Source organism: Scatophagus argus, chromosome 1 (genome assembly GCF_020382885.2).
Source record: "Scatophagus argus isolate fScaArg1 chromosome 1, fScaArg1.pri, whole genome shotgun sequence".
In the NCBI taxonomy this organism is placed as follows: Eukaryota; Metazoa; Chordata; class Actinopteri; family Scatophagidae; genus Scatophagus; species Scatophagus argus.
The window spans coordinates 9153908-9168526 of NC_058493.1; the positions used below are offsets into that span (position 1 = coordinate 9153908).

At 40.6% G+C, this 14619-nt stretch overlaps 1 protein-coding gene and 1 long non-coding RNA gene across 3 annotated transcripts in view; one reads left to right on the top strand and one right to left on the bottom strand.

Annotated features, from left to right (window-relative positions):
• LOC124049338 overlaps positions 1–3417 on the top strand; it is a 73184-nt gene extending 69767 nt beyond the window's left edge. Inside the window, exon 4 of one of the 2 annotated variants that reach the window (XR_006841406.1) lies at positions 3149–3417. This is a non-coding gene — a long non-coding RNA (uncharacterized LOC124049338). The remainder of the gene's footprint in view (positions 1–3148) is intronic. The other variant, XR_006841404.1, reaches the window with a different exon arrangement.
• The window catches only part of celf6 (CUGBP Elav-like family member 6), a 134715-nt gene that overhangs the window by 15059 nt on the left and 105037 nt on the right, over positions 1–14619 (bottom strand). The window contains exons 5-8 of the mRNA XM_046370764.1: positions 12045–12124; positions 3154–3327; positions 2149–2296; positions 716–865 (exon numbers count right to left, since the gene is read on the bottom strand). Of these exons, the coding sequence (XP_046226720.1) occupies positions 716–865; positions 2149–2296; positions 3154–3327; positions 12045–12124 (552 nt within the window). The remainder of the gene's footprint in view (positions 1–715; positions 866–2148; positions 2297–3153; positions 3328–12044; positions 12125–14619) is intronic.

Sequence of the window (14619 nt, forward strand, 5' to 3'; positions counted from 1 at the left end):
ACACGGAGACAGAGAGAGAGAGTGTTAAAGAGCAAGACAGAAATTGGCTTAGCGGTAGAGAACCATCAGGGGGTATGATCACACAGGGAGTGGGAGAAATTTGGGTTGTCATTTCTCAGTTCTTCAGAATGCCTGTTCGCCCCAGATGTTTGCATCAAATATTAACAACATGCCAAACAAACCACTTTGTAGTTCATTACAATTGCAGCTGCCTTTGCATAATGCAGAACGGGGGGGGGCTGTCAGTTCTTCAGGAATCAGCCCCAGACAACATTAAGAAGCCGAGGACTTACTGAGACACATCAAATTAACCATAATCGACTGATGGATGAACTGATGGATTCATCGTGATACTAGGGCTGGCTGCTCAGAAATCTGCCAAAGACACTGTTGATTGACCCTCAAGCCTCAAATGCTTCAGCTCAAATCAGAAAAAGATGTAATAAGAGTGTGAAGTAAAAAAGGACTCTTGTCAACTTTCAAACAGTGCCGTGTGATATAATTCAAAGTGTCACCCCTGACATGAACTTGTGTTGTGGCAATTAGGTGGTGCTCTTTTTTGAATCAAGTGCATCACTAAAATAATCAAACATTCATAGGTCACCATCAGTACACACAGCTAAGTAGAAGTATCAGTGTCAGAGCAACAGTCTCATGAGAGTAGATGCTAGAGATTAATCTCATGTTCCTTTTATGTAAATCTTGTTTGGCTCACCTGGGTAAGGGTGAATGCCATTGGTGTAAATGGGCTCAGAGGTGGGTTGCCCGTTGCTTTGAGGCGGGAGGGCACTGAATCCGTTGACCCCAATAGGAGCGGCTATGCTGGGCACGGCTGTGGCAGAGATGCCCGGGGGTGTGCTGGTGCCTGCAAATAGATGCAGAGTCATTATGGAAACATCAGGGTGCATGCTTCACATCCTACACACTCAAATATAGAGGAACAAGAGAAGTATATTTTGGGGTTTTTTTTTCCACACATGTACTACTGTGTAACAGGCACGTAATGGGCCCTCATGAGTACAAATGCGTACCCTTTAACCCACCATAGAGTGTAGTTTGGTACAAATTGGTACCAATTCACTGTGAACTAAAGGTTCAGTTACTAAAATAGTCAAGGTAGCACACTGATTAAGGTGTAGGGGCGGTGCAGGGGAAAAGCACTCATCCATCACTATAATAGAACATAATAAAGGTAGCACTCTGAATATATTTTTGTTACTTGGAGTGCATAACACATGCACTGTCAAAGGTACAAAGTGTAGTGATATGAAACCAACTATTGCAAGAAAAGGTAATGTTCAGCATATTGGATACAGGGGCCTGTGCCTCTTCTCCTTGTGGTGATATTCCAAGTCTGTCACCTTGTCTGTGCCCTTTTGTGCTGATGGATTTTTATTATTTTTCTAATCCAGGTGAAGGACATATAAGTCATGTAGGATTATGCTTGATAGGTATCACCTGGTATATGTAGGACTTGTGGATTACAAAAGCCAGGTACAGTGTCAAGCTACTTTATTTATTACATTTGCAATGACCCTGCCTTCGAGCGGCCTGCCTACTTAGTGTCGAGCCATCAAAGCTCCTCATGACAAGGGCCAAAAAGATAGTTCAGACTGGGTCCAGGATTATCTCACACAAATCTTTGCTCTTATATTGTATAATCCAAGGACTCTGCATCCAAAGTCATCGGATTGGCTGTGTTCCCAGAAAACACACACTGTCACAGAGACACAGAGGGAGAGAGCAACAGATCAAGAGAGAGTGAGATAATGAAAGAGAGGAGGAGAGAGAGAGAGAGAGAGAGAGAGACTCTAATGTGGCTGCCAGTGAGTGTCAAGGAATGCTATAGATCTTCTCCAATCATGCCTCACTCACTTTAAGTCTGTGCTGTGTGTTAATTCAACATCGGCATTGTCTAACTTCTTCTGAAAACGGGGCCTACATCTTAAAAAATGTAACAAGGGCAAAAGCAGAAAGGCCTTGAATGAATATATTACTACTGCTTCTATAATTCTTGCTAATGATGAAAATGTTCCAGGGCAGAAGTGAGAAATGGAGAGAAGCCTTGCATGTGTGTGTGCTGGTGTGTGTTTGCATGTGCTTGTGTCTTGTGCTCGTGCCAGTTAGTGTGTGCCTGTTAGCAAATACCTGAGGACGGTGTCATGGGAGTAGCCACCAGGCCGTTGACATTGAAAGCTGCCATTTGCTGCATTTGTGCGGCAGCGATGGCTGCCATGGGGTTCAGGTAGGACCCTTGTGTTGCTGCCATCAGGGCTGCTTGCTGTTGCATCATCTGCTGTTGGATTAAAGAGCAGTGGGGAGAGAGGCGAATGGTGGGAGGGATGGAGGGAAGGACAGAAAAGGAAAGGTGAGTGAAATAGCCGCAGGACCAGAGCATGTTTACTCTCACATCTCTGTTTGTTTGGCCCATGCCTTGTTCTTGAACAGAGTGGTCTGTGTTGCCCTGCAGCGTTGCTTTCCAGCTACTGTAACACTGCTTTGGCCTTGTGCTCATTATACTGACACAATATAAAGCCTATGAGATCAGTTTAGCAAACCTGAGACTATGTATATCTATACAGACTGTGTTCGTGAAAGGAAAAAAAAGGGTGCAGCGGTGGCAGAGTTAGTGCAGAGATTGTGCGTGAGTGGGCGATTCTCACCTGTCAGGGTGAACTGTTAGCTACTGTGTGAGTGCAAAATCTCACACACTCCTAACCCAGGCTGTAACTTTCATGTGTGAATATGGGGGGGGGGGGGGGGGGGGGGGGGGACTGTGGCTTCTTGGTAATGACGTGCACTTCTGTTTGAATGTAAAAGCATATGTGTAAGTCAATGAAATGTTTAAGACGTGGCTCTGCAGAATGAAAAGTGAGTTGAAATGGATGTGTACAACTGTAAAAAACTAAAAGAATGCAGTTCTGACATAGATTATAAGCAGCTTCCTTTCACTAATGAACAGATCAAAAGACACAATATGAAAAGCAGTGTAGCATTTTTTTGTAAAGCCTCTGTAATTCAGACTTGAACAGCCATTTAATAGTGTGAATCACTTGAGGAGTTGTTCACCAGGGGTGTCTCATGCCTAGTAGGAGAGATAGTGAGTTCAAACCTCAAATCACAACAGTTTTTGTTTTCTTTTTTAAAGCTCACCGTCTCCTCCCCCGCCGGGCTGAGACTTACAGCATGAGAGTAGGCGCCATAGGCCCCAAACTGGATGGTCATGGGACTGAAGATGCCGAGCTGGCCCGCCATCTGGTGCATCCGGCGCAGGGTTCTCTCCTTATCAGTGTCGGCAAACTTGACCACCAGACTGGACGAGGCACCCTACATGGACATTTATATTTACAAGGTTAGTGAAATATGCAACTAAACCTTTAATATAATAATTTGAATTACTAAGTTTTGTAGATATGTGATTTTTTTTTTTATTAATTCCATTTTTAATGTATACCTTCAGAAAAATTGTTTAATGGCAGTGGATTAGTAAAGGTATTATATGCAAAGGTATTTTTGGCAATTTATAATAATACAGTAATATAATACAATCCTTTAATCAGCAGTGTTTAGCAGATTGCACCTGCTATTTCAGCTAGTCAAGCAGCTAAATTAGACTTCATAAACAGTTATTCACTGGGAAAAACTAAAGGAGGACAACAGCGCAATAACACATATTCTGTCATTACAGCAGCTGGGAATGCTCTTATGATTTTCCTAAAGTTAATGGCAAGCTTTATCGAAAGTGAAAGTACAGATCTCATCAATATGTCACTGACTGACATTGTTACATATACCTGAGAAGTCTGTTGCCCTGTTTAATATGTGATGCTTTACCTGGAAGTGTGCAGAATATATAAATATATTGAACACGATCAATCTGACCATAACCTAAATATAGGCCATTTAGAAACAAGGTTGCTGAATGCTTGCAATGTTTCATGTGTGGTTGAAAATAGCTTTCCTCGCAGTGTTTCCCTCAGGAAATGACCTACAACAAAGTGTTGTCTCCACAATAAAAAGATGTAGAGCAGATCTGTATCAGTGTATCAACCTTCCTTTATTAAAAACATGAGTTTTACACATCGCCACAAAGGAGAACAGTGCTGAGCGTGTAATTTGTTTTGGCCATCTGATAGCCACAACATTCCATACCTAACATCTCCAAGCCTCTGAGGCCCATGGAAGTGAATGTGCACTTCTCATGACTGCAGTCATTTAGCTGTCATCCTTAAATAGAAGACAATAGTGAGTGATATTTGCTTTTGTGAACTTTCTAACTCCACTGTATACACTGGGAGTGAACTGTGATCCTAACCAGATCCCACAGGAGTCCCAGGCCCCCCCGGTGAAGCTCCACTGAATACAGTACGGGGTAATTAGGCCTGACAAAAGCCTTCGGCATGTGGAGGGCGAAGTATTGACTAATGGCTCTGCCTTATGGCAGATATAGTTCCGTATTGATGTCCATGCTCCTGAGTTTGCATCCAATTAAATCATTTGAGAGACACAGTCCAGAGTCAGTTCCTCATGTGACATCCAGGCAAGTAGAAAGGAAGGGAGAGTGTCTGTGTGTGAGTGAGAGACAGTGAGATAGATAAGGGGAGAGGGGGTCAGGAGACTGCCAGGCAGAGAAAGCAGTCGCAGGCACTGTCAAGAAGACCAGGCTCCTATTTAATTACAGGCAGTGCATGCTGGGAAAGAGCACGGAGCACCACCAGGACAGAAGGACACAGGCAGCCAGGGGGCAGTCGGGATATGATTAGCACTATCATAAAAGCAAAGACATGGGGAGCAAAGGACTCCATAATCACAACTTGGATTCATCTTTCCTAAAATATCTCATCCTGACAGGGTCAGTACAAATTCAGGCTTTGATTTAGATTTCAATATTTTCAGAAACACGAGTGAACTGCAGGCGACACAGTGACAGAAAAACTTGAGGCTGACTCAGCATGAGTAATGCTGTTTTTGGTGCACAAGTTTATGTGACAATTTGTGTAAGAAATTGAAATTGACAAAGCCAGAACAAACTCTACAGGTCCAAGTTTAAGCTTGAGTGCCTCTTACAGGTAGTGCATTACTGAAGCAGATTTATCCAAACAGAAAATCATTGAAACAAACAAACATATGCCCCATGAAGCTGAATATTGCAACTACACAGTAAGACAAATTCAGCTGCTGAACAAACACAGTCTCAGTCTTACTGTTGAGTGGCCATACTTCATTGCTATTTCATACTAATTCATACAAAAATGCGTCCTATTTTTGTAAGTGCTTCATGAAATTTTAAACAGAAACAGCTAAGCAGTTTGAGAGGGCAGTTTGCCAGGGTGGTCTTGTGCTGTGTGCTTTGGTTAGTCACGGCTGCTGCAGCAAACCTTACATAATATCTTGTGCCCTGCCAAACCTTACATGTTTTTTGGGGTTTTTTTTTCTATATTACCCAAACATCAGTCAACATTTTCTTGAGCCTTATCCTTTCCCCAGTCACTGTTTTTGTCATTGTTTATTAAAAGATGCATTTTCAAAATGAAAAAAAGCAAGGCTTTGCAAGTAAGCTATTTGACTACCCAATGTGAAAAGTGTCTTACAAACATTCTATTAACACAACCAAGAGAGTGTGTTGGCTGTAGATAACTCTTGGAAAGAGACTGGGGAATGAAGGAAGGCATCAGCACGGACCCTAGGGACAGTGTGTCTCAGATGGGATCCTATCAGAGCCAGCCAGCACCCCACCTCAGGCCAGAGGAGACCCATCTGGTGTTTCTCCCTCGATGCCATTTCAATTAGTTAAATCAATACTCCGACGTGGCTCCGTTAACGGCACAGTTTTTCCCTTTCTAATTTCATTTCATCCCACCTCCAGACCTTTTTCAGTTCTTTCTCAACTTTGTGAGCCAGTTGAAGGAACTGAGCTGTTGGATTTAATGAGGCTGGCACTGAGCAAACATCTTCCTCCAGTGTTGTTGCACAAGCCTGCCTACAGCACAGGGGCCTGGTATTTAGATCACATTCATTTTGTGCTTTGTGTATCTCTGTATTCTTACATTCGTTTAATACCTCATGAAGAATGCATTGTGAGCACTGGGACTGTGAAAGCCCCAGGCTGCCTATACTCACTGCACCATGACTCAAGAGTCTGGCCTGGTCTGGCTTCTCCCAGCAGAGTGCTCTGTCTGCTGTAGATGACAGCATGGGAGGAGACCCAGTCTTCAATGTCTACACTGAACAGACTTGGCAGCAGCACTAAAGCACTACAACAGCCTCTGCAGGTGTTGTCAGTGCTTCCACTCATGTGAGAGCCTAGCATTTCTTTTATATATATTTCATTTATATATATATATATATATATATATATATATATATATAGAATACTCATTTATCCTCACCCTTGAACAGGAGAATTTCATATATTCACATCTCAAGCAGATGTGTTCTGACTAGATCCGAGGCCTAAGCAGAAAAAGCAGATTTCAGAGTGTGATCGCCTGCAAGGATCAAGAGCTTCTATCCACATAAAGAAATAGTAATATGCAGCCAGGTAATGAAGGAACAGGTGGCAGCAGACAACAGGCATTGGATGCAAAGTAGCCACTCCTCACCGGTAGCAGAAAATCACAAGCTGACAAACAAACAGAATAATAACCTCCACCAGCATGACTCCTATACCTGGAGAGAAAATGAATTCGGCGAATTTGATAAGGGCCAACAGGGAGCCTTCACTTTTGACAGGTACAACTAAGGAATTTGTCACAGGTTCAAAAACTAATCTAATTTCTTGAACAACACACTTGACTTGTGAAAATCTCCCATATTGGATTTTGTGCAGGCCACACAATGTGTAGATGGGAAAATGCACAACGGTAATTGAGGGATTAGAATTCAACTACACCAGTGAATTGGCATTATGCTTTTATCTCTGCATTGCTGTGATACCAAGACACTGGTGTTAAGTGTGTACCAACAGGTAAACAGACACTCGTTTTCCATCATCCACAGAGGCTTACAGCAATATATAGCACAGTCATTGAAAAGAAAACTGCCATTTCAAAAAGCACATTAATGATTAACAACTGATGTGAGAAGAACTGTCTTTCTCCCCCATTTAGCAAATATGTACCAGCTGCTTTTAAAAGACAATTGAAATTTCCAAAGCTGTCTCAGGTTTCGAGAGACTTGTAGTCTATAAGAAAAGGTGTTAATCAGTAATCTGTAAGAAACTAACTGAATACACCATAACAAGTTTGTTTGGTAATTGGATGAACCCCCGTGGGCTTCATATTCCACTCTCTGAACCTTGCTACATCTCTTCTAGCCTCTTGGGGGGGACTGTCTCTCATTAGCACTCGATGATGCTGTCTTGGTCTAGCCTGGCTGTCCACCACATACTGCTGCAACTGCCAACCACACTGCATCAAACCAAAAGACATAGAAGAAGAATTATGTCATTCATAACAGTGTTTTCACTTGGTTTGAATTCTACAGTTTTCTAAATAACCATTGTCACAACAATGTGTGAGGAGCATAAAAACACAAAACTCCAGGTAGTATGTCAACTACAAGCCTGTCGAGATTTTACCATAGTTTCATGTGGCCTTTGATGAATTGTGGGTTACAATGACAATGCTCTCTGGCTTGGTCTTATCTCTTATTAATCCAGAACTGTGGTATGACACACATGCACTCTCTTGTCCCTGCCAACGCCGGCAAGCTTTACAGACCATGTCAGCCAAGCTGTGACACTGAACATGACAATGTCTGCAATTTACTGGGTGTTGTCTGCCTGTCCATGGCTCTGCAATTTGAAGTTTTGCCACCTGTGTCTCTGCAGCCTTACTGTAATTCAACAACTGAACCAGTGAGAGAGTCTGTTCTGTGCCCAATCACCTTTTAAGTTAATTTTGGAACCACCTGCAATCTGCTATAAACATCAATTAAAGCTATGACCTGATCTATCAGCACATGCCCTTCGGTGGCATGCCTTGCCCTTAGGCTTCATTAAAGTCTTTCATTTTGAAGCAGTGTATTTGGGTGCAGGTATTATTTATGGCGCGTGTGTGTGCCAGGTAACACAGATGCTGTAGAGAGAACATTAAGAGGGAGAGAGACAGAGAGGGAGTGAGAGACAACTCTTTGTTCAAGGTTCATCCAGACCTCACAGCTGGCAACAGGCAGTGAGCAGAGCAGCCCACTCTCTGAATCCTGCCTCCTGTTAGTCTGTTGTTGACGACATGTGGCAGTGATATTATCCAAATTAACTACGTTCCCCATCGGTACCAAAGCTTTAGTTGGATACTAATGGCCACCTTGCCTATTAATCTGAGAGGAACTTGGATTTGTGGAGAGGAGGATAACAGGTGCAGGGATAGAGGGAAAGGGGTATGGATAATATAGACTATTAATGAATTTGTGGATGGCTCTTGCTCTGCCTCAGGTCTGTTTGAGGCTCCATATGTTGCCTTGGACAGTTCATCTGCAGCAGACCTCAGGAGGCTCAGGGCCCAACCTAATGCAACTGTGTCTAGGCTACAGCAAGACAAACATACACAAAGCGTGCAGCAGTAGTCCGCAGGAGCCAAATTTTGATCCGTACAAGGAGACAGCCCCAGAGGACTCCAATTATGTAAATCCTCAGAATGTAAACATATTCTGCTGATTGAATCAACAAGATATTTTGAGTAGAAGATAAATATCTTGATTATAATCAAATTTTACTAAGAGGCCTGTCATAACTATACATTGATCAGTATACGACATGATTATTCTTTGGCTCATGACCCACTATTTATTAAATTTTGACCCTGGTTTACATGCCAAAAAGTTTGGTTTCTACTGAGCTCAACAACCACACACAAATTTGAACTGTCTTCACCACTTATTTTCCTCCCTCACTACTTCAATGTAATGCAAAATGAGGCGGCATCAAAAAGATGTGTAAATTATATCTTGCTTCCAGGACACTATCTGGCTGCCAGGAAGCATCCGTAAATATTTATTACAGAACATCAGTGAAGTGTGTGAAGGTGCAGATTTCTGCCAGAGAGAGCGTGTGCTCATGTGTATGTCCAGCTGTGCAATACTCAAGACACATCCAGCACTGGCAGGAAGATGCTACGTAATTCATCATTTCTTTTACTTAAAGACTTTTTGGTGGCCTTGTTGAAGCCTGACAGAAGCATATCCAATTCATAATTAACTACAGTTTGACAAGAGCTACAGGTTTGGTGGCCTCATTCTTAGAATAAACAAATCAACACCAACTAATGCTACTTCATGCATCTTAAAATGACTGTATATCTACACAAACACACTATTACCCACAGAGCTCTCCACAAAAGCGCGTTTAAATCTATGTCTGTTGTGTAGTGCAGTAAAGTTCAGTCACCACAGTGATTCTTGCATCTTTACCTTGCAATTTTTTTCTTGCATGTGAACCTAGTTATTCTCTGTAATGGCCAATATGTGTCATCACAAGATGTAAAAGTGATTCCTTTGCAGTCTGATCAGCAACTGGGCTCAGCAGCAGTATAACTAGTTATTTACAGCTTAACAATATATCACAGCATATCAAGATATATACCCCAGCCTCAGGTAGGTGATACCCATGCTTTGAGGAATAAATGTAGAAAAGCTAAAAGTTAATGAGAGGCTGATAAACTGTCCCTCAGTATTATGAAGGACTTAATGCTGAAATATCAGGAAGCAGTTAAGGAAGCAAAAGTGGCTTATTAATCTGACCTCATTTTGAAGATCCATCCTAGCTCTAGGGTGCTTTTCAATATTATTGACTTACTTGTTAACCTCCCTTCTAGTCACTGTAATGAAGCCTCCCTTGATAAGTGTTTTCAAGTGTTTTAAATGTTTAATATTCTTTAACAAAAAGTAGCCCCTTGACAGGGGCCAAACTGTCACTGTTAATAATTTGGCTGTGATGAGCTGTTTTGCAGTCATTTTCTCCCACATTGCTAGAAGAAGCCATGACTTGTATGAAGCCTTTTACTTGTCCCCCTCTATAATACAAAATATTCAACAGGCTGTATATTCTCTAGCCAGTGTTTTTTCTACATAAATTTAAATTTAGACTAAAAGAGATGATGAAACAGCATTTTGAGCTTCTGGTTTGTGACATATTAATTTGAATGTTGAAAAGTATGCATGTCGAACAAACATTCAATCAGCTAGCTAACTAATCTTAGCTACGTGCTGCTGAAAGTGTTTTAGATACATACACACACGTATATATAGTGTAGTATTTTAATTTTTTTTTCTAGTGTTTTTCATTTTATCTCGACTTAAAACACTTTCATGTATCAAAAACAAACAAAAAATGGTTCACTGTTATGCTGATGATACATTTTTTATAACTAAAGGTACAAAATTGTAGCACTACTGTTTCCATGAATTTCAAAAGTGTCAAAAGTTCATTACTTTAATTCTGAAATAATCTTTTTTTTTTTTGTCTACTACCTCAATTATATTGCTTCACCATGAAGATGACACTCTGTCTCCCTGTGTAAAGCCACTAATTTCACAGTAATTTCAGTTTTCAGGAACAGGTTAAGAGAACTGTTCATACTATTAACTTTTGGCAGAGGAATATTTTCTCATGAGGTGAAAAATATTTTAATTCACAAGTAATAACTGTCAATCCTTTAGTCTGGTTTAGAACTTCACTCAGCTTTTGTCTTACTCTTGTCTACCTCCTGCACAAAAATATCCTGTTTTGCACTCTAACAGTAACAGTATGAACAACCTGTCCAAAAACATGTACACATTCAGTCTGAATGAGTTCAAGATTCCTTAAGCTGATGATATGCATTTGCATTTAATCAGCTGGTTAACTGTACTTTTAGAATTCTTCCATTTACTATTTTATTTTTATTTTTCTTCCTGATCTGTGGGTTTATTATGGAACCTTTCCCAACTTAACTTTCACTGCAATAAGCAAGGGAATTCACTGTGGAATTTATCAAATTTTAAGAATGAATAATTGTTCTAAAATAGTCATTTTTGCCTAATTGTACCAATTTAAAAAAAACAAAAAAACAACTTGCGTTCTGTGCTGTTTAATCACTATGATGGAAACAAATCTAAGAGCACATCATGCTTACTGTATCATTTTAGACAATGCTTACATGATTTGTTTTTTTTTTTTTTTTTGGTCATTCCACAACTTCTCTTTCAACTTTATACCTACATAGCATTGTATTTACATATGCAGTGCGATGTCTCCTGAGGACAAAGTCATAGATTCATGTGCTCTGAACAGTAATCATATTGTTATTGTAATCTTGTGAATGTATACATTCTGACTGCTGAAAAAGCAGTCTGACTAGCAGGAGAAGGAAATGGATATTGAGTGAATAGACAGATAGAGAGTATGCAGCTGTGCGCTGTAAGGTAGCGGATGCTGACTGTGGGAATCTTTTGTGTGCGATAACACGCAGAGAGAATATATGTGAGACTGTGGACTGTTGATGTGCTTTAAGAGAGCTGCTGTGGTGACTGTATATATGTACATACATGTATGTGTATTCATACATAGTGCATTGTGTAGACAATTTGTAGATGTACATGGGGATAAGGAGATAGATCGATATCTTATGTGTGTATGTTTCTTAAATGTATGAGTTTTTGGTTTTTTTTTTTTTTCAAAAACATATAAAAAAAGATAAAGGCATTCAGTCTTGAATTTTAAAAAAGACATACACCCTCCAGTGGCCATGTGCATATGAAATAGAAATCTTTAAAGGAAGACTTGGTCAGTGTCTGTCTCTTGGTGGGGTAGAAAAGAGAATCAAAGACCCACAAACCTTTGTTGGAAACTTTATTCCAGTCTACCTCAAACTTTTCTAAAACCAGGAACACAGGAAAAACAGCTGACAAACTCCCAAATAACATCACATCATGCACCAAACTTTCTCCAAAACTGTATGCACTGAGTGTAATTGTTAGCAACTGTGTGTAAATAAAGTTGACACTAAAGTAAAATCTGCTGTCAGAACAACAGTTGTTATGAGGGTTTTTCAAAGTGTGTCACTTACAGGCATAGTCTGTCCACCATGTAAGCTGTTGATGGCGGCTTGCGCTTCTGCGTGGCTGGAGAACTTGACAAAGGCACAGCCTGTATACACAGAAAACAGGAGAAATAGAAGGGAGGGACACAACAACATCAGGGAGATGGCCTTGAATATGAGGGGAAAAAACACCATTCATTACCATTGTTTTCATGTTATCTGGTTTGTAAATATATTCTGCCATTTGTGTGTTCAGCGCATAACTCTGAATAAATCAGCCTAATTGTAGTGAAGGCATTAGCTGCATGGAACATCCTGTCCCTCGCCCACTTCTAATTCCACCCCCTCCACTTTGGAGCATAGAGCCAAGGCATTTACTATCCTGACTTGTTTGTGATTATTAATCTGTTTAATATTTACACATTGTGATTTGTGTGCAGTCACTCGTAAAAGAGATTATGATGACAAAGGCATAGTATTATAATCTGCCTATCTAACCGAATCTTTGCTCGCATATAATTTCAGATGGAGGGGGCTTTGCTCAAGGGGCATTCAAATCATCTTAAATCTGTTGTGTAGTTAATGCACAAAAAGAAAAAGTCAATATAAAAAGTTGGCCGGAAGACAAGGGAACGGGTGTCGGCAGCAGTGTTCTGGAGCCTCATTGCATTAACATTTCAAATTATGTTAAAAATGATTTAGATAGATAATAATAATGTGCAGTATGCTTTTTGGAAGGTTACACATCCTAATGACATGATTAAATAGTGTATCTTTGTGTAGGTAAGAATAGGCACTAAACTACTAAAACATAAAGAGAAAGCTATAGTGAAGTGAAATACAGCGGAACTGAAATGTGGTAATTTTCCAAAAGCCATTAAATTAAACAGGGGCTATTTCTCTAAGCTTTATGGTCGTCATAGACTGCAAGGTATTCTGTTCTGTCTGTTATGTCCTATTCTTATCCTTGCCTTCAGGTAGCTCATGAGCCAAGAGATACCTAATTAACAAACTCATGGATTAATTCTGCCCCTTTTTCATTAGTAGAGGTACAGTAGTGTGCTGAGTTCAATCCCTGGTTTCTTGAGAACTGCTGATACCTATTTAAAATGGTTACATATGTTCATATACCTTTCATTCTGTGTTCTCAAAGTAGCTGTGACGATTCATTTAAATTACAAACACTGATTGGTGGGCTCAGGAGATAATCTGTTTCTGGCAGTGGTCCATTCACTTCTACATCTCAGGAGTCAGCTTTGCTTCCCAGACAAACAAATTAATAATTTCCTGACAAAATCAAAAAAACTGAACTGAGGGATATGTAGTATGTGCACAGTGGAGGACAATTTCCACCTTTACCTATGGTTTTTCCATCCACATTCCAGTGACACAATAAATGTGTAAAAGTGTTGAAGTGTGTGCAGAAATATGGTGAGTAGTAAAGGCCATGTGTTTTCTGTACTGTCAAATGTCCTCAAAGCTCTAAAGATCTACAGAGGCAAACATAAGTCAAAGAAGGCTTTGATTCTGTCACATCACTCTAGCACCCTTTTACTTCACTTGAACACCGCTCCGGGTAGAGGCAGGAAAGGTCTTTATTTGTTCAACAGAAATGCACTGGCCTACTGTGTGCCATTTGACTGCAGCTCTGTCTTTGAAGGAACAAACACGTTTAACCTTTGTAGCTGAAATAATAATGTGGCAGTTTGTTCTTGCAAAAGCCTCTTGGTTTTCTAAGGCAACATAACTTGCGATTGGTTCCCTAACAAAGATATCATATCATATCATGCCATAATGTCAGTGACACCAGCCGCTCAGCCCAGCCATTAAGACACTCAAAACTGCAGGATTTGGCATACGCCATGTCAAACATTGTCCTAAAAAATTTGCCCCCCAAGATCATGGCTGTAGCCTTTCTTTTCCTGACCTAGAAAAAAAAGTAAAGGGACACTGAGCAAAACATCTCAAAAGAATTGGAAGTGCTACAGCCTCATAAATTATAGTGCACATTTGAGTTTTTGAATTTGATGGCTCAGAATGAGTTGGGGAAAAAGGAAAAAGAGAGATTGCATTGCTTTCAAGCGAGAGGATCTGCACTGCCTTTTGAATTCCCGGGGTAATAATATGTATGCATGAATTCCATCCCGCTGGATGGGTGACATTTATAACACAACTTAATTATAGACCTAAAAGCCATCTCTCTATTTTTCCTGACAATTCGGGGCTCTATTCAACTCTGGCAGCAAGTGTTGCACTTTGAAAGTACTTTGAGGAGCAACGCCATAGAGAGATGGATGTTAAACTTCTCGGCCTTTTTATTGGGTGAAGAGGGGTGCTGAAAAGCCTCTGAGTAGCATAAATTTACATCAACAGGGGACAAAGCCTCCATCATGGAACAGATAGCACTGTCAATTTCAAGGTCTGTCTCATTCAAATTACGCGAACCTCATCCCAAGCGAGGCGGCTGGCAAAATAATTTACCGTAACATCCTGTAATGATCGCGTGGGACTGTTTCACAGTGAGTGATATGGCCAGATACCTATATATGAGACCTTTGTATGGTGGTAGCATCCGTGGTTAAGATTGCTCTACAGTTTTCTA